General features: G+C 42.0%; 1 protein-coding gene across 1 annotated transcript in view; it reads left to right on the forward strand.

Moving 5' to 3' along the window:
- Positions 1-22,837, forward strand: part of SLC9A9 (solute carrier family 9 member A9) — a 558,573-nt gene that overhangs the window by 242,855 nt on the left and 292,881 nt on the right. Inside the window, exon 7 of the mRNA XM_081234688.1 lies at positions 21,775-21,907. Coding sequence (XP_081090814.1) covers positions 21,775-21,907 — 133 coding nt within the window. The remainder of the gene's footprint in view (positions 1-21,774; positions 21,908-22,837) is intronic.

Here is a 22,837-nt window from a genome sequence, read left to right on the forward strand (position 1 = left end):
GTCAGTAGTTATGTTGTTGATTAATGAGAGATGTATATACTTCCAGTCTCAGGAGATTAATGTACCTGGTACGGGGTGAAAATGTGCAGGCCTGATGCGCATGTTTCTTTCCCACCCCTGCAGTGATAAAGCCAACAGTTTCCTTGAAAGAAATCTGATTATGTTTAATTACTCAAAAAGGCTGCACATAGATTTCTGCATGTAAAATATGGAAGAAAACTCTTGGCTTTAAAACTTTTAAGCCATGTGTGGTCACAGGTATTCTCAGCCACAGGTCTTAGAAATGCCATTTCACATGCTTGACTTTCAGTAGGACTGCATGTTAAATGGTCCTCAGGGACAGAGCTAAAGAAGGGAACTGTCTTAAAATGTGCAAGGGACTCTTTTGGAGAAAGCCAGGTACTGTTATCCCTATTGTACAGGGGGATTAAGTAATTTACCCAATATTACAGAGCTAAGCATCAGATATATTCAGCCAGGAATAAAGAGATTAAGTGCTCTCATTTTAGACTACATGCAGAATTGTCCCACTCATACCCATATTTCCTTTAGCCTTTTAAAAGGATTTATTAACCCATTAAAAATGAATGAAATATTAATTAAAAGAAACACAAAAGCTAGTAGTAAATAGAGTTAAAGTAATGTATTTGAATGTTAAGAATTTCTAGCGTGTAAAAAAATTGCTTTAATTCCTTTTATAGGCAACTAGGAAATGTTTGGAGCACTGACATGATACACAGCTGGCTTTCCTCACCGGGAAGAACTTCTTAAGGGGCAGACTTTAGCTAAGATCTCACCATTGAGATCTTGAGAGGTGTTGACATAGAGTCCTTGGATCTGAGTCAGAGCCTCCAGCCCGGGTCAGGAGCATGCACGGGAAGGAGGCCCGTGACTATGGGGCTGGCTACGTACTGCTGGTCCCACAGTGAGCAAGCCAGCGATTTTTCAAAGCAAACTGGTCCAACAGGCCTCCTCTCTCCCCTGACTCTTGGCTGCTTTGAAACTTTGAATAATACAACAGCAAAGTTAATTTTTTATATGATAGTGTTAGGGATGAATAAAGCCTGCAGGAGTAATAAGTTTTTAAAAATTGAAGAAAGGCATTGTCGAAAAATTTAAAATAAATAGGAAGGAGAACACTGGAAACCTGTTATATACAGGCTGGAAATGTAATAGAGGAGAATTTCTCCAGGAAATCTCCCCAACAGGGCCTCAAGTCTTAGACAGGGGAGTGTGAGAGCTCGGAGGGATGGTGATAAGGGTTCGGGGTGCAGGAGGTGGGGATGAGTGTGAGAGCCGTGCGGGGTGAGGGGAGGGCGAGTGAGAGGGTCTGGGGCCCAGCGAGGGTGTTTCCTCCAGAAGAGTCTACAGAGGGAGCAGTGCTCCTGTGCAAACACGTGGACACATCCCATCGAGTTCAGGCATTTTTCAAAATATGTAGAACTGAGTCTTCTGGGTGACTTCATATGAGAGCTAGATAATGGGCTCATTAAATTGTCCCCCAAAAGGTGTGCTTTGCAGCCCTCTGGGCTTGAGAACCTAGGAATCAGACCACCTGGTCTGTTAGCTGGAGTTTTGCTCACACCATGGCATTGGCCCCAAACTTCAGCAGACCACTTGGGTCCTCTTCGTGAATGGAAATAACAAGAAGCCTAGTCTAGCTACATGTCTTCTGTCGGGCATCTGATTTAGAGGATTCCTTTAGCGATAATTATACTGCACCATTCACAAAGTCTTCCTACGTCTGTTGTACAATATGTTTCTTATGACCACCCTAAGAGATAAATAAGGTAAACTAACGTAATTATCATTCCCTTTTTTCCAGTGAGCCAACAGAGGCAAAGAAAAGTAGTGGTAACTCCCCAGGGTTACATCTGTAAACATCATGTTGCATGTGCCATGCATTGCCTCATCCCATTGAATCCTTACTGCAGTCCTGTAATTTACTGTACTTGGAGAGGTTGAGTGAAATTTGAAAGCAATGGTTAAACTGCAAAGCTATAAATTAGCAGTATGGAGTGGGAGGGTTAAATACATGAATTTGGAGAATTATTTAATACTGGATTTGGAAACTCTACGTAGGTACATAAAATTTTAAATCAATCCTTGGAGGTGGTATGATATAGTAAAAGAGCAGAGGTTTTGAAGAAAGGTGTTCTGAATTTAAACCCTGGCTTCCCCATTCACTGTTTTTGTTTTTGATAATTGTTTTTTATGTATTTTATTCTTTTTTATTTTTATTTTATTTTATATTGGAGCATAGATGATTAACAATGTTGTGTTAGTTTCAGATGTACAGGAAAGTGATTCAGTTATACATATACATGTATCTATTCTTTTCCAAATCCTTTTCCCATTTAGGTTATTACAGAATATTGAGCAGAGTTCCCTATGCTATACAGTAGGTCCTTGGTTATCTATTTTATATATAGTAGTGTGTGTACATGTCAATCCCAGACTCCCAACCTATCCCTCCCCCTCACCATCCCCCCCACCCCCCAAGCCCATAACATTCACTGCTTAAATGGATTTGGTCAAGTCACTTCACTTTGCTTAATTTCAATCCCCAAATCTACAAAATGGAGCTTTCGCCACAAAACTTATGTCATTGGAATATGATGAAACTCAGATAAGATATTGTCTATGAAGTCACTTTATAATTCTAAATTCTGAATTATTTCAGATCTTTATGTGGGGAGGGTCACAGATCATTCCCCATCTCAAAAGATTGATTGTTGATTTTCATATTTATTTTCTGTCTCTTTGCCTCCCCCCTCTATATTCACCTATGGCATCTACAATAGTGCCAGGCACTTAGTAAGCACTCAGCAAATATTCATTGAATGAATAAACATGAAAACCAATAGAAATAATCATACTGGAATTTAATTAAAGAGAAGAACTTTTGAAAAATAACTCCCCTACTATCATTATTGAGACTGTTTCTCCCCTCAGCGTCCCATGTCTAGGGGAAATGAAATGTGTACCTAAACAAATACACACTTGAGGCATTTACACTTACATCCCCAATTGCCACTTTCTTATGCTCAGTTAAGATAAATCACACAGAGCTTCCTCCCCATATTGTTTTCTGATCTTCAGCAAGCTCTGCCAAGAGCTAGAGGGACAGCCCAGTGGGTCTCTTCTCTCAGCCTTGGGCACAGTGAAAGAGAGGATTTGAAGTAGTTGAAAGCATTTGTGAAAAAAAATATTTCAGCCTTCTGGTCTATTTAACAGCCTGTATCGCCCATGTTTCATTACCTTAGCTCCTCTCGACAACTATGAAATAATTTCCCAATTCTTTCCTTAGCCATGGTTGCTGATCAACATAGGTGTTTCCATACTGATCAGTTTTTTTGATTTGCTGGGAGTTGAGTTTGGGGACAGTCATCTCAAATCCACTGAGGAACAAGAATGTCACCAATCTCTGTACATCATTAATATTTAAAAAGCTAATAATATTTATTAGCTTTAAGGATTGACTTACCAAGGTTAATATTTAAATCTGATAAATTAATGAGTTCTACTTTTGTTTACTTTTTGCACGCTTAAAGAATTCTAATCTGTCTAGAGGAAACTTTTGTTTTTGCTGCCTTTCAGGGCAGCAGACTGTCTGCAAGCAGCACTGGACTGATAGGTAAGAGGCCAAGGAAATAATAGTTGGGACAGTTATTGATTAGCTGCATGACCCTTGACAAGTGACTTCATTCTCCATATTTCCTTTGGTTTCTGAGTTTTAAAAAAAAAATGGAAAGAGCCACTGATTTCCTACTTTGTGACATCATGAGAAGACAAATGGAATATTTCGCGACACTGATTTCTTATAGGTCTCAAGGGACCCAGAGGAGTTTGTTTTATTTCTATTTTATTATACACTTCATTATGGTTGACACTGAACACTTCAGGGCACTGTGAAGGAACTTGGATTCCTTATTCCTCACAGCCTTGTCTGTGGTCAGCCTCAGCGCCGTTTGTATTGCAGTAGTACAAAGGAGAGAAGTGATATTTTGCTGGGTCACAGAGAATGTCAGTGACAAGTTAGGACCAAACACAGGCAATTGTTTAGCTCATAAAGCCCCACAGCTTCCCGTGGATTATTTGTGGGTCACATCTCAACCTTATGTTTAATAACAATAACCACCACAAAGATTGCTGATTACTCAGATGTTAAGCACAGCCATATTTCTTTGCAAACAAAGGCCTTCCTCACAGAATAAAAGGACCAATTATGCTTTCCAAGTAAAGTCCTTTTATTATTAGATTCCTGGGCATTTGGTGACTTATACCATTTATAATTCAATGCTCTTAGTGATAACAAAATAGCTGTAACCAACTGCTTGATAAAATACAGAGAATTCCAGAAACATAATTATGTTTTTAAGAATTAAACAGTGATATGCAACAGGGAATATAATTTCTTTTCTAACTCTTTTCCCATGAGGCATATGGGAAGCTTTCCTTTCCTACTTTGTTGCCAGAGTCCCACTGTGCCTGTGTGACCGCAAGCACTGTCCCTCAGGTTAACGAATGGATAACTAGTTTGAATCTTGTTTAGAATGAGGGATTGAGGCCACCAACATTTTGAAGCTACTCACATAATTTTCAGCATCTGATTTGCCAAGCAAATCAAGGCCTTAAAAACAAAAAACAAAACAACAAGCAAAAGGGTCCTGCTCCCTGAGAAACACAATGTCATTGTTAAAGAAATGTCAGCTCCACATGTATCTATGTGTCGTTATTGATGCCTACTGTACCCCACACAGAGAAGACCAGACTTTTTCCCTCTTGAAAGACCAGGACAGCAGCAGGCAGCGCACCCGCCCCAACTGGAAAGTGGGGAATGATTTTAAATACATTATGTTGACTTTCTTGCAGCCTTTTAATAACACATAGGTAGGAGGCCATGGAACTTCAGATAAACAAGGACTGAGTGAGTGCTGTCAGTTGAGCTTGCTTCTGGAATGTTCTGGGGTAACGTTGAGATTTGGGGGATGAGGGTATGTTTTGAAAAGGCAGCTACTGGAGAAAATTATGTAAACCTGGTGCTAAGTGTCTGCCTGAAAAAACTGGGTATAAGTTGAACTCTCATCAGCTTTAAGTTACCCTCCGATAAGCCCTGATGGGAACATAGCTACAGCCCCATCTTTAGTTCTGCTTAGACTTATACGCATGTCCCTCTTACTACAGCAAAAGACAGTAGTGTCATTACATCTGGACGTATTTTATGATTCCTCTTGGAAACAGCTGTGTTGCCTGTCTTTGTGTGGATACAGTTTTTTAAAAATGAAAATCACCATGGCAACAGCTGCAGCCACTTATTACAGAGCAGTGGAAGTGATGCTGGTATTTGTGAAGAAAGCTATGCTCTCAGAATAATGTGCCTCTTACAGTGGAGTGGATTTTTCCTGCTAACATTTCCATTTTTTAAAAATACAAAAGTATAAGAGTGTGTTGAAAAGAAATTTAGCAGGGAACTGGAGAGCTCAGGGAATTGGTATGCAAGAATGGAGGCTTTCGTCTGTGGCCCCTGAGTTAAAATCCAACTGTTTGTTACTAGCTCCCAAAAATGGGATTCTAGGGAGAGCAGTGCTCATTATTTGTTTGTAACTCCATGGTACCTAATATGGTACTCTAAGTAGAATTGCTTAATAGCAATCATAGTGATGATTAGAATTAATTGAAGCCAGTTTTCTGCTTCTTTTAGCACCACACCTTCCTTAGAACTTTGAGGAACCTCTAAATTTGGGACTATAGGACCCAATGTGCTCCATCTCAGCCAATAAGTATAAAGTAGTTTAAGAATAAGTTTTGGTTTTCTTTTAACTCAGTTCTGAGATTAATGACATATTTCATAGGCTCATGCTAAATGTTCTGGCACTTTCTCTGTGCTAAGCACTAAGAAGTAGAGTGAAAGGGAAGCTAGCAAAGAAGATTGCCACGACATATGTTCAAGACTTCTTAAGTTGTGGGGGGAGCACCTGCATGCTGAGTTTTGAACAAGTTTTTCATATCCCCTAAGCATGATGTCACATCATTTTAATGATCCCATAGACCATGTTCTTCATGGAAGCCGCCAGATAATTCAACAGGAAGTGTTTAACGATAAGGAAACAGAAAACCGATACCAATTTGGGGTACCTTATGGAAATAATAAAACCTCCAAAAGCTGTAGTCCCTAAGACTAGAGAAAAATAAGCCTTGAGCATAGCACAAACATCCGTCAAAACCAAAATCCTTCACTCACTTCCAAAGAACTCTGACACCTGATGAGGTGCTTCAGTTGTGCAGGGGTGTGTGGCTACTTATGTCTCTGAGTGTGCGTGTGTGTATGTGTGTGTGTGTTGAGAAAAGATTAGGATTTATATGATCTGCTCTATCTCTCACAAAGTTCAAATCCCTTAAATAAAACTTATTCCATATATTTTTCTGGTTGTTGGATCCTAAAGTTCTAGAGTGTATATTTCACCACCAAAGTTATACTTCATCTGAACTTGGTTAAACTATGTTGTGCCACGGTTTGCTTTCCTCCCATCGCTGGGAAGAAGCAGAGAAGCCCACGGAGAAAGTTTTTGCCCTGGGCTATAGGCAACATATTGCAAAAAGGCTCCATCTCATCCTGTTCCAGGAAACGACTGAAAAACAAAAACTTTTCCCCCGTTAAGCCCAGCCACTAGGGATTGTTTTACGTTTATTAGAAGTCAAGGCAGCATATTAGAATCTATTGTGCAGCAAGCAATATGTCCCATCTCTCTCCATTCTGCTGCCAAGTTTGTTTCCCATTCAAGCCAACCAAGCAACTGTTACACAAAATAAGCCAGAATTTGGGATTAGAACACCATTTGATGGACTCTCTCCAGAGAAATCTTCAGTGCTCGTGATTTACCCCTCCCCTTATTTCTACACTCCACGCATACCACCCGAACCCGTGCATTCGTGGCATTGCATCATATCTTACTTGAGAGACTCAGGAGGAAGGTGACTCTAACCATTTTATTTTCACTGAACTAGGCAAAAAGGGAGGACGTGCTGATTTAGTCCTGATGCAGGAAAGGGAACACTGAAAGGAATACAACAGTAAAGAAGGGAGATAATCAGTCTTTTCATAAGAAGTCAATACATTTTCCTGGATCTGGTAGCCTCAGGCAGATGTTTGATAAGAGTTGTTGGTTGAGAGGGAATCACCATCTGGCATGAAATGCATCTTAGTATCATTAATTTCTCATTTAATAAATGTATTCCGTTTTGCTGGACCACTCTGAAGCCAAAGGAATATGATTCTGTTGGCAGGATCTTGGATCTGAAAGGTGGATCAGGTCCACCTTTGCTGCTGTGCTTAGGTCACAGGGAACCACTGCCCCTAAATCTGGTGTGTTCAAAGGAGAACTCATCAAGGGTTGCATTTTTGGGTGACACCTGTCTTCAAGTCTGCTTTGGCGGTGTAGGCTTCCATCATTGGGTACTCCGTTTGGTACTACATTCCATTCTGATAGAAAAATAATGTTTTGATTATCCATAAAATTTAGTAGCAGCCAAGGACAGATATGCTACTTCCTGCCAGATAACAGGCAAAACACTCTACCTTTCAAACACAGACATTTTGTTAAGCCTAGGGCAAAGTCTGGAGGAGAGCTGACCCTGTTCAACTTCAGTTTCAGTAGCCCTGTGGACTTTTTTTTTTTTTTTCTGCTGGTTTGCTATTAAATAAACACACAAAGGAAGAACTAAAGAAATATGCAGATAGATACTTTAAAGACCTCACCTCACCAGTAGAGATTACCAAAGGGAAGGACTTACCTATTGGGACCAGCACATATAGCTACCCTTTTGTTGATGCACACTTGAGGACAGTTTACTGGGAGGGGGCCGTAAGGAGGTTTAGAACTGGGTTCTAACGCTGGTCCTACCACTTACTTGCCATGTGTCTTTGGCCACGTAGCTTAACCTTCCTCAATGTCCTCAGTTTCTCCTTGTAATATGCAGATAATATTATCTCTCCTGTGGGGTTGTTGGAACGATTACAAATAATGTATATGCTGATCACAGTTCTGGCTTGCAAGAGGGCTTCAATAAGTGGCAGCTATTAGCATTGCAATGTGGAAAGCACAAAGTCCAAGAGGATTTTAACACTGAATATTTTGCAGGAACATACCATATATGCTTTCCAAATTCAGTATTTAAGACTCTAAAATGAAGCTGGCATTGCACGGACTGATCACTCAATTTACCAAGTATCTTTTTATATCTTACCAGTTTGTTTTATTATGGTTTGAAAAGCCAGAAATTATTATTTTTTTCTTGGTCGTCATTTTGGTAATTTACTGAGTCCTTTTTTTTTTAAATCCAGAAGTTTGAAGGCAAAACGTTTTCAAAGTAAATAATTTAATAGAACCAGTGTTCTCTTGCCTCTCCACTGCCACCTACACAGGCCGGTTGGTGCCAGAGCCAAAGATTGTCAAGGCAGTCCAAGGTAGAAGATGGCAGAGGTGCTTGTCTGGTTCTCTGAGACCTCCCAGTTCATTACATTCGCCAAATTCTGGCATTAAGTTTGTGGGGATTATCATACTTTTCCTGTGATGAAGTTACCTGGGCCTTCACCATCACACTCCATACACATCCATGGTGCTATAATCTCTAATTATGCACTGACCTCCTCCTGACGATGTTTCATTAGCATTAAGTGATAAAGCAGGCTTTTCACACACAAAAACATGGATTTTGCTATTTCTCTGCATAAGATTTTTTAGAGCTTCTCTCTCTCTCTCTCTCTTGCTTTCGCTATCACTCTCTCTCTCCCTCTTTCTCTAACACACACACACATACACACACACACACACACACACACAAAATGGATATGAAAGCAACACAATCCTCTATTGTGTTCATCTAAATGGCATTCTCCTCTTCTATCACTGGCTCACCTCTGTTTCCATTTGGATGCTTTCTAGCAATGGCCCCAAGGCATGTTTTTAAAAACTGGATTTTCCAAGAAGGTGGTAATAGGTTTGAATACAAATCTAATGAATACATTTAATCCAGAGGAGACAGTGAGGTATAATTATTGAATTTCACCCTTGATCTCAAAGACTTTGTAATTTCTATATAACCTTAGTCCCATTTAAGTAGTAAAGTTCAACACTAGCTGGTAGCATACCCAGTTAGTGGTGGTCTACAAAATAGACCTGACCAAAGGAATCCAAAAAACAAAAAACAAAATGAGAGAGCGAGAGAGACCCCTACCATAAAAGGAGGAGAGGGGAATTATCCCAAAGCAGCCTTCCCCACCTGCCACTTGCCCTCCAAATAGGAGGGGCCACATCTCCAGCACCTCCTTCTGACCCACCCTGGCTACCAGTTTCTTCCCTTACAAACAATATGAACAACTCACTAGTTTTTAACCCATCTCACAGAGAGACATCTACATCCCAAATGCTTTTTATTACCAACATGTTACTTATTTCATAATTGAGCCATCAAGGAACATTTCTCTTGCAAATTCCCTGTTTCTCCCATGTGCTCTCATGACATATAAATAAAGACAGTAGATCTTTCGAAGATCTTGCCATGGGTGCACTGAACGAGGCCTGGGAGCTGTTGTGTCTCACACATTCTGATTGACCTAAGGAGAGCCAGGCCCTGGTAGTGGTGGTGGTGATGGTGAGTGACTTTGGATGTTTTCAATCAATAAAGTTGACATAAGCTAAACCCTGAAGAGAGAGTAGGATTGATTCAAGCCACAGTTAATTTATGCTTCACGATGTTATCTGCTATACTTCCTCTGTCATTTATTCCTGTGTAAATACAACTCTCAAAACCTCACCTTTCTCTCCAGATATACTTAGATGTCATTATTTACTTACATTCTCCCGTGCATTGCCTGCTAGCCCACAGCTGACATATACGACCCCTACCCGAGCAGGCAGTGAGTGAAAGGCCATGGCTTACGCACGGGGTTTCCTCCATGACCCCACTCCTGTTTCTTGTACCTTGGTCTGGTTATCTGATTTTGTCTCTTATCTCCCCTTCTGCAGATCACTGTTAGCCTCAGCTTCTGACCACTCCCTCCTTGTTCTGACATCAGAATTTGTGTACCCCTACTTCAGTGGTATTTAACCTTTTTGAGGTCATGGAATAAATGGTGAAGGTGTATGAAAGTTAAGGACTCTTCTTCCAGCAAAGTGCTTGTGTGTATTTATGTTGGGTTCACATCCATCCCGGGACTCCCTGAATCATTGATTCCCTGGCTGCCTTGCTGGTTGTATATATACTCATTGTGGCTTGCTCACCTGGGTCTAACTTGAAGTGTTGTACTGACCTGCCTCCACCCCAATCCTCCACCAAGTCTTCCAGTCTGCATTTTCCCCAGCCTCTGACCTACTGTCCACCTAGATGTGCAAAACCTAGCTTCTTGAATCTTTAAGACTGCTTCAGGGCCCTAGCCCTAGGAGCTTGTGCTCCTTCACGGCTCAGCAATGGCCTTGGTAAATGAAGTGTTCATCCTGGTGCTTGGCTTCTGACTCCAAGTCTTAGAAACTATCTTTATTACATGGGTGGGAAAAACCTATTAATTGCTTGAGTTAGAAATCTCTCAATTTTTACAAGTTGTATTGGTTTGAGATTCAAATATACCATAAAGTCTACATTGTTATCCTAGATAAAGCTGTATCCTGAAGATGCAGTATCAGAGATGACTCTACTGTGGAACTTTAGCATTCTGCAATATATACTTTATAGCAACTGCTAGACACATGTAATGTAATTTAAAAGCATTATGTGAAAGCAAAACCCTCTTTGGTAAGATCTGTTGGTCCACAGCTCCCGTGCTTCAAACATTAAATCAAAATCTGTAGAGGGGAGGCAACATACCTATGTGCTTTGCCCCCAAAGATAAACTTGTACTCAAGCAAAATTATCTGCAACTCTATTTAGTTGCAACTCTATTTATGGATGCAGATTCTCAATTAGGTTGTGATTTGGGGCCCAGATGCTCACTTAATTGCTAATAAATAGAAGCACAGGAGAAGGATCTGGGGATATGAGTTGATCAGTGCAAATATTTTCTGGGAGTTGGCTTGTCACCAGGTGAAACTCCATCAGGCTGTCTCAGGAAGCTGTTTATAACAGGAGTGAGTTTTGTTTAACACAGGAATGAAAAGCACCCAGATTAGGAAAGCTTTTCATAGAACATTGTCTATGAAAAGTCCTTTGACCCAGCCAGAGGAAGCTAGTGTGTCATTCAGCCCCTCATCTCTGTCCTCAGCCCACAGCATCTGTGAAGCACTGCAGGCCCCAGTGAAAGCAAGTGCCTGTTTTCGGATTCTTTTTATCTCTATGTAGCATGCAGTGAGCTGTGAATTGGTGATCGCAATGAAAGCAGACTCCATCGGTTTCATGATCTTTCCTTGATTGTTGCTGATCCACAATTCTATACAACTTCATTAGATACTTTCTGTTCATGAACATTTTTGCTTCAGGTATAGCAACGGGATTTCTGTGGTATGTCTATCTTGGTGTCCCCTTCTCCCGCAAGGCTGCTGGAAGTTAAACTCTGCTGGATTTGTATAACAACCGTGGATCTTTGGGTCTTAACTGTTGTTAACAATTTACATGCATCTTCTTTTTTGATACTATCCCAATAACCTTCTGCCTTACAGGCCTCATTAAGAAAAAGATGAATTCAGTGCATGATCTAACTCTAAATGTACTACTCATTCCACCTCAGAAGACTCTTATAATGTTCGGACACCTTAATTGGAATTCCTGAATGCCTCCATATTCTTAGAAGAAGAGCTCAGTTTTTATTGATCTCTTTTGAGCAAATGGTGAAAGATAATCATTCCAACAATAATATTGATATAAATAACAGTAACAACAATCATAACAGCTCACATTTGTGGAGTGCTTTCTATGTTCCAAGTAGAAACACTGTACACGTATTAACCCAGTTAATCCCCACTCTATGAAGGAGGCACAGTTGTTATTATCACCATTTTTTAGATGAAGACACTGTGACACAAGTAAGTAATTACTATACAGAGACAGTAGTCACCACATGGCAGCACAGGGTGAGCAACTGCATGACATGATATGAGGCCTGAGTTGGTGCTGGCATGAACATCAAGAGACATGGAGTGTACATAGTTTCATAACAAACTCATTCAGTGTGGAGAAGAGCCCTCCATGAAGAAATCCTGGCCTACAAGCAGCAGTAGGTGGTCAGCAAAACTCCTCATATCGAAATGAATATGCTCACTAATGCAGTTTTTTTCTTCCAAATTAGTACTAGAAGTCCTAAAATCTTAACCTCCTGTGAGTAGTCTTTGCCTCTGTCCTATGAACGTGAAACGTTTGTTGAGTTACTTATCTGTGTGTACACTCAGGCGATGGATCCAAGTGTTTTCACTTCCCAGTCTACGTTGCACACGGGCTTTCACTAGTGGGACCTGAGTTGATTGGCTGCCGCTCCAGTTACTAATGAGTTACTTGGGGCAAATGATTTACCATCCCTGAGTCTATTTATCTCTAAAATGCAAATACTTTCTTCATTACATTTTTGGAAGGATTAAATGAGGTGAGATATATAAAGTTACTTCATTTCTCGAAGCCATAGTTTCCTCATCTATAAAATGGAAATCATAATAGCACCTTCTTCAGGGGGTCACTGGGAGGGTTCAGTGAGATAATGTTTATAAAAATGCTTAACATAGCGCTTGACACATAGTGAATGCTCCATAGTAACAAATACAGCGAATAACATGTATTCTGAGTTCTCAGTAAATGTTGGAGCACCTGACCCCCTTCTCCATTTCAACCTTGGGGATTAATATTTGGTCTTTCTTACACCTGTTAGTGATTATATTTTAATTTTAACTAGATTTCCATCTTTAGTGGCTATTAACCTACTTTTCTATATCTTTTTATATCTATTATGACTAAAAGTTTCACATATTACTGTACTCTTTGGAGCTAAGATTTCATTAGTGAGGATTAAAGGAACTGAAAAGTTGGAGAAAGGGTTGAAGTTCCCATTAGATCATGAGAATTAGTCTCTCTTTTTTTTTTTTTATCTCTTTTAAATAGGTTCACAGTGGTGGGATTCAAATTCCTGTTTCTGCTTCAGAAAAGAAAGAAAGAAAGCAAACAAAATAAGAAGAGTATTTGCGAGTTACTTTTATCTTTAGGACTATCTCAGATTCACTTTCCTCTCAATATTAGGTGCAAGAGAAAATTTCTCAAAGCCCACAGACTAATCCAATTCTGACAAGACTTTTCAGGCTGAATCGCAAAGTAATTTAAGATCTCCTTTCAAAGAAAATGTACATATAATTCATAACAAACCTCCTTTAACTCTTCTTCCCTTTGAACCAATTTAAAGCTCAGAGCTCTCTTTGTCACTTTAAAGTTGGAACTTAATGGACCAGAGCCACTTAGGAATCTGTCAAAGACTTTATTCCGTGCTGAAATTTGTAACTATTCTTTATTTTATTTTATTTTATTTTTTTGCGGTACGCGGGCCTCTCGCTGCCGTGGCCTCTCCCGTTGCGGAGCACAGGCTCCGGACGCGCAGGCTCAGCGGCCATGGCTCACGGGCCCAGCCGCTCCGTGGCACGTGGGATCTTCCCGGACCAGGGCACGAACCCGCGTCCCCTGCATCGGCAGGCGGACTCTCAACCACTGCTCCACCCCGGAAGCCCCTGTAACTGTTCTTGATGTCATCATTATCAACACGGTTCCCACCTAAATCATCGGCACCTTCATTGTATCCCCACTGAAGTACTGCCCCTGCTCGCTGAATACTCAGCCGTTTCCAGTGGCAGCATTTGGGTAGCACAGAAAGCCAAGTACCCTCCATCCCTCTCTTGATAGTTCTGGAGGAAGCTGGAAATAGATGGGGAGTCAGTGACCCTGGGGGCGGGAGGTTCCTCGAGGCCACATTATCCCACTGTCTAGTGCATGAATTTTCTCCATAACACCCTGACAGGTAACTCTTTCATTCTATGTTTAAGTATCTCCAGCGACAGAGAACTTGACTTTTATAGATCTCATTTCATTTTCCATCAGATCTAAGAATTAGGAAATTCTGAAATAGAATATAAAGCTGAAATCTTTCTCCCTCTGATGTTTTACTCGTGGACTTTATTTTGCCTTCTGGAAACACAGAGAATGAGGCCAGTCCCTCCTCTGCATGGCCGCCTTTCCGATGCTCGCTGTAGCTGTTTCTGCTAAATTCATCCATCCTTTAAACTCCCCTCCTTCCTTACTTCTACTTTCCCACCACCCTACTCTTTCTCCTGTGGTCTGCTATGGTTTGTCAGCTTTTGTTCAGATGGTGCCACCCAGACCAAAGAAGAAAGCCCCATCTGATCCAGCCATGGGAGAGGACAACGGGACCATGCTGACTCCTGTCCCGCTTCCTCTACTGTTATTAACATAGCCTTCACCTGGAATGTTCTATACCATGCTCCCCTACCCCAAACCCTCCAGTGGATGCCCTTTCACCCCTAGAGGAAAATCCTAAGTCCTAAGAAAGTCCCGTAAACTTCCACAAGACCTGGCCCCAGCCCAGTCTCCAGCCCTGTCTCCTACCACTTTCCCCTTGCCCATTCCCCTCCAGCCACACTGCCTCTGCTTCAGGGACTAGAAAACTCTCCCCACTCTTTTCATGCCAGACTCCACTTAATAATGTTTTTCAGAGAAGCCTTTCCTGACCATCCTAAGTAAAACAGCACCCTCATCACTCTCTATTCCATCCCTTCATGCTGCTTTCTTTTTCTTTTCTGTCTCTGTCCTTAAATCATATGTTTACTTGCTTAGCTGTTTATTATGTTGATTCCTCCACTGGAACATAAGGAACATGAGGTCAGAAGGTTTGTTGTGTTCCCTGCTGGATCTTTAGTGTCTAGAAAAAGGTCTGCACATAGTAGGTGCTCAAGAAACATTTGTTGTTAGAATGAATCCATTAATTCAGCCTGAGATCGTATTATTCTGGGGGCAGCCATGATATACTAACTCATACTTCCCACAAAATTCTCCTTGTCTTGTGGTGCCAGACATCAAAATGGCAAAGTGATATTTGTCAAGGATTTGGAAAAATCACTGTTCGGTGTGAATTTGGACCCTAAGGGAGCGGTCATTAACTAAACAGTCCTTCAGAAGCTGAAAGAGTTCATTAATGTGCTCTCCTGAAACACAGCCCTTGAGCTGCCGGGCTGTTGGCCCTTGGGAAGGTGAGACCCTGTGGTTCTAACTCAAGCTCAGTGAACTTCTGGCCAGAACCACTTATTATTAAAAGGCAGCTTTTCTAACCTCCCAGGGTGCCTGGAATGCCCCCAATTCCTGAAGTCATTATGTTTTACAGCAGGTTCTCTTGACAGAACTTCATCAGCCTTTGGCAGGACATAAGCCAGAATAATGGGCAAGCAGATGCCAGAATGAATTCCAATGTGTACACACAATTCTTGGCCCCATAAAATCAATTCCTTATTCATAATTAAGCAACTTCTTGAGAAAGGGCAGGTTGGTAGAGTTATTAAAAGGTAAATAATAGATAAGGATCCACTTGTTTCTTTTTTGGGGGGGGAGATAAAAAATTTTAAACACAAAATAGCACTGTATTTAGTTTTTATTCTACTTTATTACCTGTGAAACTCAGGGCCAACCAAACAGAGCGGCTTTTACAAATTTCCATCACCCCTCTATGTTGTATTTCTCCTTAAAATGTATCCTTCAGAACAGAATGACAAGGCAACTCTAGATAGATGGGGAGAAAAGAAACTAGAAGCACCCGGACATAAAGGTCACAAGATGCATCATCCTGTGGGTTTTTGCCTGTTTTCCAAACTGGGTTTAGGAAACAGACCTGAAACAAAAGTTGCTAAATGCCTCCGTACTAAAAGGAGCATCAGGGCTCCCCAGCACTTAGAACCACACACCTCCCAACAGGCTTAATTGGCAACAGAATCAGCCTCATTTCCTCCAATTCCTACCCCATCTCCTTGGTCTCAAAACAGTGTATGAAAGGAGTGGGAAAGAAAGGGGGTCCTCCTTGGAGAGACTGCAGCGTTTGAGGTGTGAAGCTGTTACCCCTCCCCGTGAGGGAGCTTCCTCTCCCCTAAGTCAAGTGGAAGGAACGCCACTGGAATCACCCAAATAGATGGAGGCTGCCTGCAAGAGGAAGCCTGCCAGCTTGTTCCCATGGGAGGAACTGCAGAGGGGCTGAGCCCCCTCTCAAAACAGAGCAGGGAAGGAGGTTCTTGGATGTGGCTTCTTGGAGTGAGACAGCAGAAGAGCACAGGGACTGGCCTTCAGATTTCTGAAAGGAGTCAGCTGGAGTCCTCTGTGTCAGCAGGACCTGAAGGCTCCCTAGTTTGCTGTGTTTGGGGAGTGGGCAAGGTTGAGCCCTCCTAGAAGAGTGCTCCATGGCCCATGGAGGGTGTTCAGGGGTGCCCCAACTAAAGGGGACTGGAGATCAAGAGAGGTGTGAGAGCCACTGAATTCCCCAAGTGGCCCCTGATCCAAGCCATAGAAAAGGGCTGTGAATATATAGAACTGGCAGGGCAGAAGGAAAACTGAATGGTCCTATGAGGGGATCCTTAATAAATTGGAGATGCCACCATGTCAGCAGGGGCTTCCAAGAAACGGGCCAAGCAGGGGCAAGAGTGAGGCCAGGGACCCTGTCCATTGTGGCCAAACAATTGGCCACAAAAGGTGGAGAGCTTGGCTCCCCATCACTCCTCCATGTCTCTAACACCAGGGGGCGCTGGTGCTCAGGAGGGAAGTGGAAGTGAGCATTTCTGAACACTTTTTGTTTTTTTGGCTGCGTCGGGTTTTTGTTGCTGTGCGTGGGCTTTCTCTAGTTGCGGTGAGCGGGGCTACTATTCCTTGTGGTGTGCGGGCTTCTCATTACGGTGGCTTCTCTTGCTGCGAAGCATGGGCTCCAGGCTCACGTGCTTCAGTAGTTGTGGCGCACGGGCTTAGTTGCTCCGCAGCATGTGGGATCCTTTTGGACCGGGGCTTGAACCCATGTCCCCTGCATTGGCAGGCAGATTCTTAACCACTGTGCCACCAAGTGCGCCACTCCTCCCTTTCAAGTCATCCTGCCTGCTGCTCTAGAATATTCTGCAGGGAGAAAAAGAACCTTGCTTTGAAGATTTAGGTTTTAAGCTGGACAGCATTAAGTTGTGATAACCGAAAGGAACTGAATAATGGAATTTGACCAAGACATCATTAATGGAACTATACACCCAGCACAAAGAAGGATTCAATATAGTACAGTTGGAAGAATCAAGAACTCTGCAATAAACTGGTGCTAGTAGTTTAAATTTTTTTGTTAGGGATTAAAGATTTGGCAGAGAAAAGGGAAGGTCCTTTTTGTATATCTTTGGCTATAGTAATCATCTTCCCATCTTTTTCTTGATTACATTCATAGAAATTCAAAAAGGGATGTGATGTATATGCTTAAAACTTTCCTTTTAAAATTTTAAAGTGGCATTGATTCATGTTAACAAGAGAAGTGAGACTGGACTGGGAGATAAGAGAAGCAGGTTGTCCCAATCAGTCACCCAGAATATTGAGTAGATTGTGGGAGTTGGGAGGACCTGTCAGAGACGAGCATCATTATGAAAGAAGGCTGCCCAGGAGCTTGAGGTTGTTGAGTAGTTTCTGTGAGGGAAAATTATGGGGAAACTATTTTAGCAGTAGCAGTAAAGAGTAACAGGAGTGGGTGGTGATGGAAGCTGGGTGGTCTTAAGATTGAAAGAATCAGGAGAGCGATGACTCAGTAGGGTCCAGAATGGGAAGATGGCCAGAGTTTTGGAAGGGATGGCATTGGCGGCAGTGATGGTGGTTCCATTTATAGGATACTTTCTATACATTATCTCATCTTCACTCTCAGCATGATTGCAATAACTTCTTCCCTACTTCCTCTTCTTTCGTTTCCTCCTCGCCCCCCTTCTCCTTCTTCCTCATGGCTGGCATTTATTGAGCATATGTGCCACATGCCATTCTACACAAAACAATGTGTATGATCAAATGATCCCCGATACCAAGAGATTCTAGACCAAGGACCAGTCAGAGTGGGAGAGAGACAGGTGATGACATCTCAGCTCTGTTTTGGTTGAGGTACTCATTAGACATCTAGTTTGGGATACTTCTTTTAGAACTAAACCAATCTCTCAGTTTGAGAAAGAGACAGAAAGACAGACAAACAACACGATGACGAAGAAGAAGGAGAAGAAGAGGAAGGGGGAGGGGAGGGGAGGGGGAGGAGGATGGGTTATTTGAAGAAGGATGATTAACTTAAGAAATGCTTATCTAGTTCTTACTATGTGCCAGGTACCATTTTGAATGCTTTATAAACATTAACTGATTGACTTCTCATAGCAACCTTATGTGATAGGTACTATTATTATCATCCTCATTTTATTATCATTTTTTAACTCTCATCATCATAGGAAACTGAGGTGCATATAGTCTAAGTAACTCGGTCAAGTTCACACAGCCCGTAAGTGGCAGAGCTGAGATTTCAACCCAGATCTCAGATTGAGGTACTATGCCCTTAACGCTACCTAAGTTGCCAGGGGGTTTCCTGTAGGAACATCGTAAAGATGAAAAGATGAGTTGTTGAGAAACACTGGAGTTTTGATGGTGTCTGTGAGTCTTAAACGATACAGCGAAGGGCTTCCCTGGTGGTGCAGTGGTTGAGAGTCCACCTAACGATGCAGGGGACACGGGTTCGTGCCCCAGTCCAGGAGGATCCCACATGCCGCGGAGCAGCTGGGCCCGTGAGCCATGGCCGCTGAGCCTGCGCGTCCGGAGCCTGTGCTCCGCAATGGGAGAGGCCACAACAGTGAGAGGCCCGCGTGCTGCAAACAAACAAACAAACAAACAAACTATGATTTCATAAATATTATTTAATAAAAGCTTTTGCATTTGAATAAAAATGAGTTGATTTAAGAACAAACATTACATAAGTAATGATATGGAATATGGCCAAAAGAAGTGATGGTGGTGCTTCAAGCTAGGGAAGCATCGAGACAGAGAAAACACTCTCAGCGAGTGCAAAGGTGAAGATGGGCTTGAAGAGATGCCTGTTCTAAGGATCAGATCTGCTGGGAGCAGCCTTAGGAATTAACAGGATTATTTACAAAACTGTTACTGTGCAAAAACCTTTGTTTGAAAGACAGACAGCAACTGGAATGTTTCCTCATCACTACTGTTTTTTTTACACACACAGCCATGGGCACCAAGTTTCAGAACGGCCATGGGGTTTTACACCCTTTCCCAGGACTGTCAGCTAAAAAGGACCCAAATATGGGTTTGCTTTTCCTTTTTTTCTGCAAAGCACAACACTTTACAAAAAGAAGAACACTTCAAAGGCAATCCCTTTCTCACATACATATCAGGGCTCCATTTGAGATCCACATTCATCTTCCTTATCCAATTACATGATCAAAGCAGAAGTGTTTGAAACAACCTAATCAAAAAATGGGCAGAAGACCTAAATAGACATTTCTCCAAAGAAGACATACAGATGGCCAACAAACACATGAAAGAATGCTCAACATCACTGATTATTAGAGAAATGCAAATCAAAACTACAATGAGGTATCACCTCACACCAGTTTGAATGGGCATCATCAGAAAATCTACAAACAACAAATGCTGGAGAGGGTGTGGAGAAAAGGGAACCCTCTTGCACTGTTGGTGGGAATGTAAATTGAGACAGCCACAATGAGAACAGTATGGAGGTTCCTTAAAAAACTAAACATAGAATCAGCATATGACCCAGCAATCCCACTACTGGGCATATACCCAGAGAAAACCATAATTCACAAAGACACATGCACCCCAATGTTCATTGCAGCACTACTTACAATAGCCGGGTCATGGAAGAAAACTAAATGCCCATTGACAGACAAATGGATAAAGAAGATGTGGTCCATATATACAGTGGAATATTACTCAGCCATAAAAAGGAACGAAATTGGGTCATTTGTAGAGACATGGATGGATCTAAAGACTGTCATACAGAGTGAAATAAGTCAGAAAGAGAAAAACAAATATCGTATATTAACACATATATGTGGAACCTAGAAAAATGGCATAGATGAACTGGTTTGCAAGGCAGAAATTGAGACACAGTTGTATAGAACAAACATATGGACACCAAGGGGGGAAAGTGGTGGTGTGATGAATTGGGAGATTGGGATTGACATATATACACTAATATGTATTAAATGGGTAACTAATAAAAACCTGCTGTATAAAAAAATTAATTAAATTTAAAAAAAAAAGCAGAAGTGTTTGGCCTACTTTGGGGGTTTAAAGACATCCAGGGAAAAACTAGAAACAATTAAAACTACCTTTTTTATGCCACACATTTTCCTGGAGGAGAATTGGAACCCACTCCCCCTGTTCTCTCTTAACTAGTCTTTAGACACAAAAAGTCAGGTCAGAGAGTTAACATACTCTCATCATCCAAGTCACAAGAGATTCAGTTACATCTCTGTAAAATCCTATCTAACCTCAAGTCAGTGTGTCTGGTGTACTGTTTGCTCTCTAAGAGCTACAAAGTCCCTCCCAGCAGCTGCTGAGAAACTATTGATTTTGTCTGATTAGCTTTAAAGACCTTGTATTAAAATAAAAACTGCAGGGCTTCCCTGGTGGCGCAGTGGTTGAGAGTCCGCCTGCCGATGCAGGGGACATGGGTTCGTGCCCCAGTCCGGGAAGATCCCACATGCAATGGAGCGTCTGGGCCCGTGAGCCATGGCCGCTGAGCCTGCGCGTCCGGAACCTGTGCTCCGCAACGGGAGAGGCCACAGCAGTGAGAGGCCTGTGTACAGCAAAAAATAAAAAATAAAAACTGCAAAAAAAAAAAAATCTGAAAAGTTACTTCATTAGTCTCCCGAAAGCAACTGGTTCTAGCACATCCGTTCATTTTGATGCTACAATACGGAGCTCATGTTTCCTAAAATAGGACACACGTTGTCCTTTACATTAACACTGTGGGATTTGAGGCCCTGGTTACAAAAAGAAAATAGCAAATATGACATCCTCAAAAATATTTAAGTGAACAGACTGCCTATTGGTAGATTGATTTTTCTCTGTGGATATAAATCTATTGGCAGCCACCAGAATTGGGGTATAAAAGATGACCTCAGGCAGCTGCTGCCATTGGTTTCAGTGGGAAAATGAGTGTTTTGTCTCTCCCCAGGGGTTAATACTGTGATGCTCTGAACGTCCTCTGGGCTCTGTTTCTGAAGGGTTACACTGGAGAGGAACAATGCTTTGTGGTTTATGACAAGATCACAGCAGAATATTTTGTGCATGCTGTGATTTGTATCACCCATTTGTGCACAGGACATAAAAGTGCACTTTTTATCAGAAACATTTGTGAATATATAACAGCACTGAAGACATATGGCCACTAAATAATTCACAGTTATCTATCTCCTCAGTAGATTCCTTATACACCTACCATGTTTTAATGCCTAGTTTGCTCAGAAACAATATTCCTTACGACCCTTCCTATATAAAAATGTTTACTGACGTGCAGCAATATATAAATACCATGGGATTGGGTTGTAAGGAAGCAGAAAGCTTTCTGCCTTCTCCACCTCTCCCTGTCCTCATCCGTTTCCCCTGAAAGCTTCCAACCAGCACATAACCTCATGGGAAAACGTGCCCTTCCCAAAAGTGGGTGCTAAATTCTGACTTCTGGTGTTTGGGCCATGAGATGGGAGTCGCTGACTAACCTTCACCTTCTTCTCTTTTCAGTTCTATATCCATTTACAGTCCCAAGGAGAATCCGAATGCATTTGATGCTGCAGCATTCTTCCAGTCCGTGGGGAATTTCCTGGGGATCTTCGCGGGCTCATTTGCAATGGGGTCTGCATATGCTGTTGTCACGGCACTGATATCCTTTGTCCCGTGTGGAAAGCTGGGGACTGTTAAGAGCAGTCAACTTCCCTGGAATGTTTCTGAGGACTGACAAATTCCAGTCTAGGAAATGGTTAGATAGTCTTGTTCAAGTGCAGTATGGCACCACTGGAGCCATCTTGATTCCGAGCCACCGCTCGAAGCATAGGTCGGTACCAGTGGAAGAGGGGCCCAGGCTCTTTTCCTGTCCAAGGCCAGTTCTAGCACTGCTCATACTGTCTGATCCTAGGATAGCAACAGTCTTAAAAAAATTCCCACCTAGGAATATAGGTGACCAGGGGGTATCAGGCTTGGATATATTAAGGTCAAGAGGAAGAACTGAAGATCCAAGGTCAAGAATAAAACATGATTGACTGGGAGTGTTCTCTGCCTCCTTTTCAAACTTGTATCAAGCACTAGTTCACAGGGCTGGCCAAGCCAAAGATCACTGTGAGTTTAAATGAGCATCCATAGCTCTTTTATGGAAGGGGAATAGCAAGGAAAGCAGAAATGATGTTTGCCATATCCAGGCAACTGTGTCATCTTACTCCCTCTTTTTCAGCAGAGAGGTGGGAGGATGGGTAAAGTTCCTAGAGGATTTGAGCCAGGGAAAGAAGCTGGTCTGGTGAGCTCTTCACTCACAGCAGTTGGATGGGACAAAAATAAGTCAGATTTGAAGAGGAAAGCCAGAAGGCTAATGTCAAGTGTTAACTGAGGCTACAGAGAAGAGGCAGAAAAAAGGACCAGAGACCTTGGGGGAAAAGAGAAGTAAGAAAGGAGAAAGATGCAAGAAGGGCCCGGGATCAAGGCAAGGAAAGCAAAATGTTGGGGTCTTTTTTCATGAGGACTAGCCTAACAATTCACTGAACACCTGCTAAAAGGCTAGGTTCTACTAAAGTTTTCTAAGATAAGTCAGAAGGTG

The sequence above is a fragment of the Mesoplodon bidens genome (genome assembly GCF_964165515.1).
Source record: "Mesoplodon bidens genome assembly, chromosome: 5".
NCBI lineage: Eukaryota > Metazoa > Chordata > Mammalia > Artiodactyla > Ziphiidae > Mesoplodon > Mesoplodon bidens.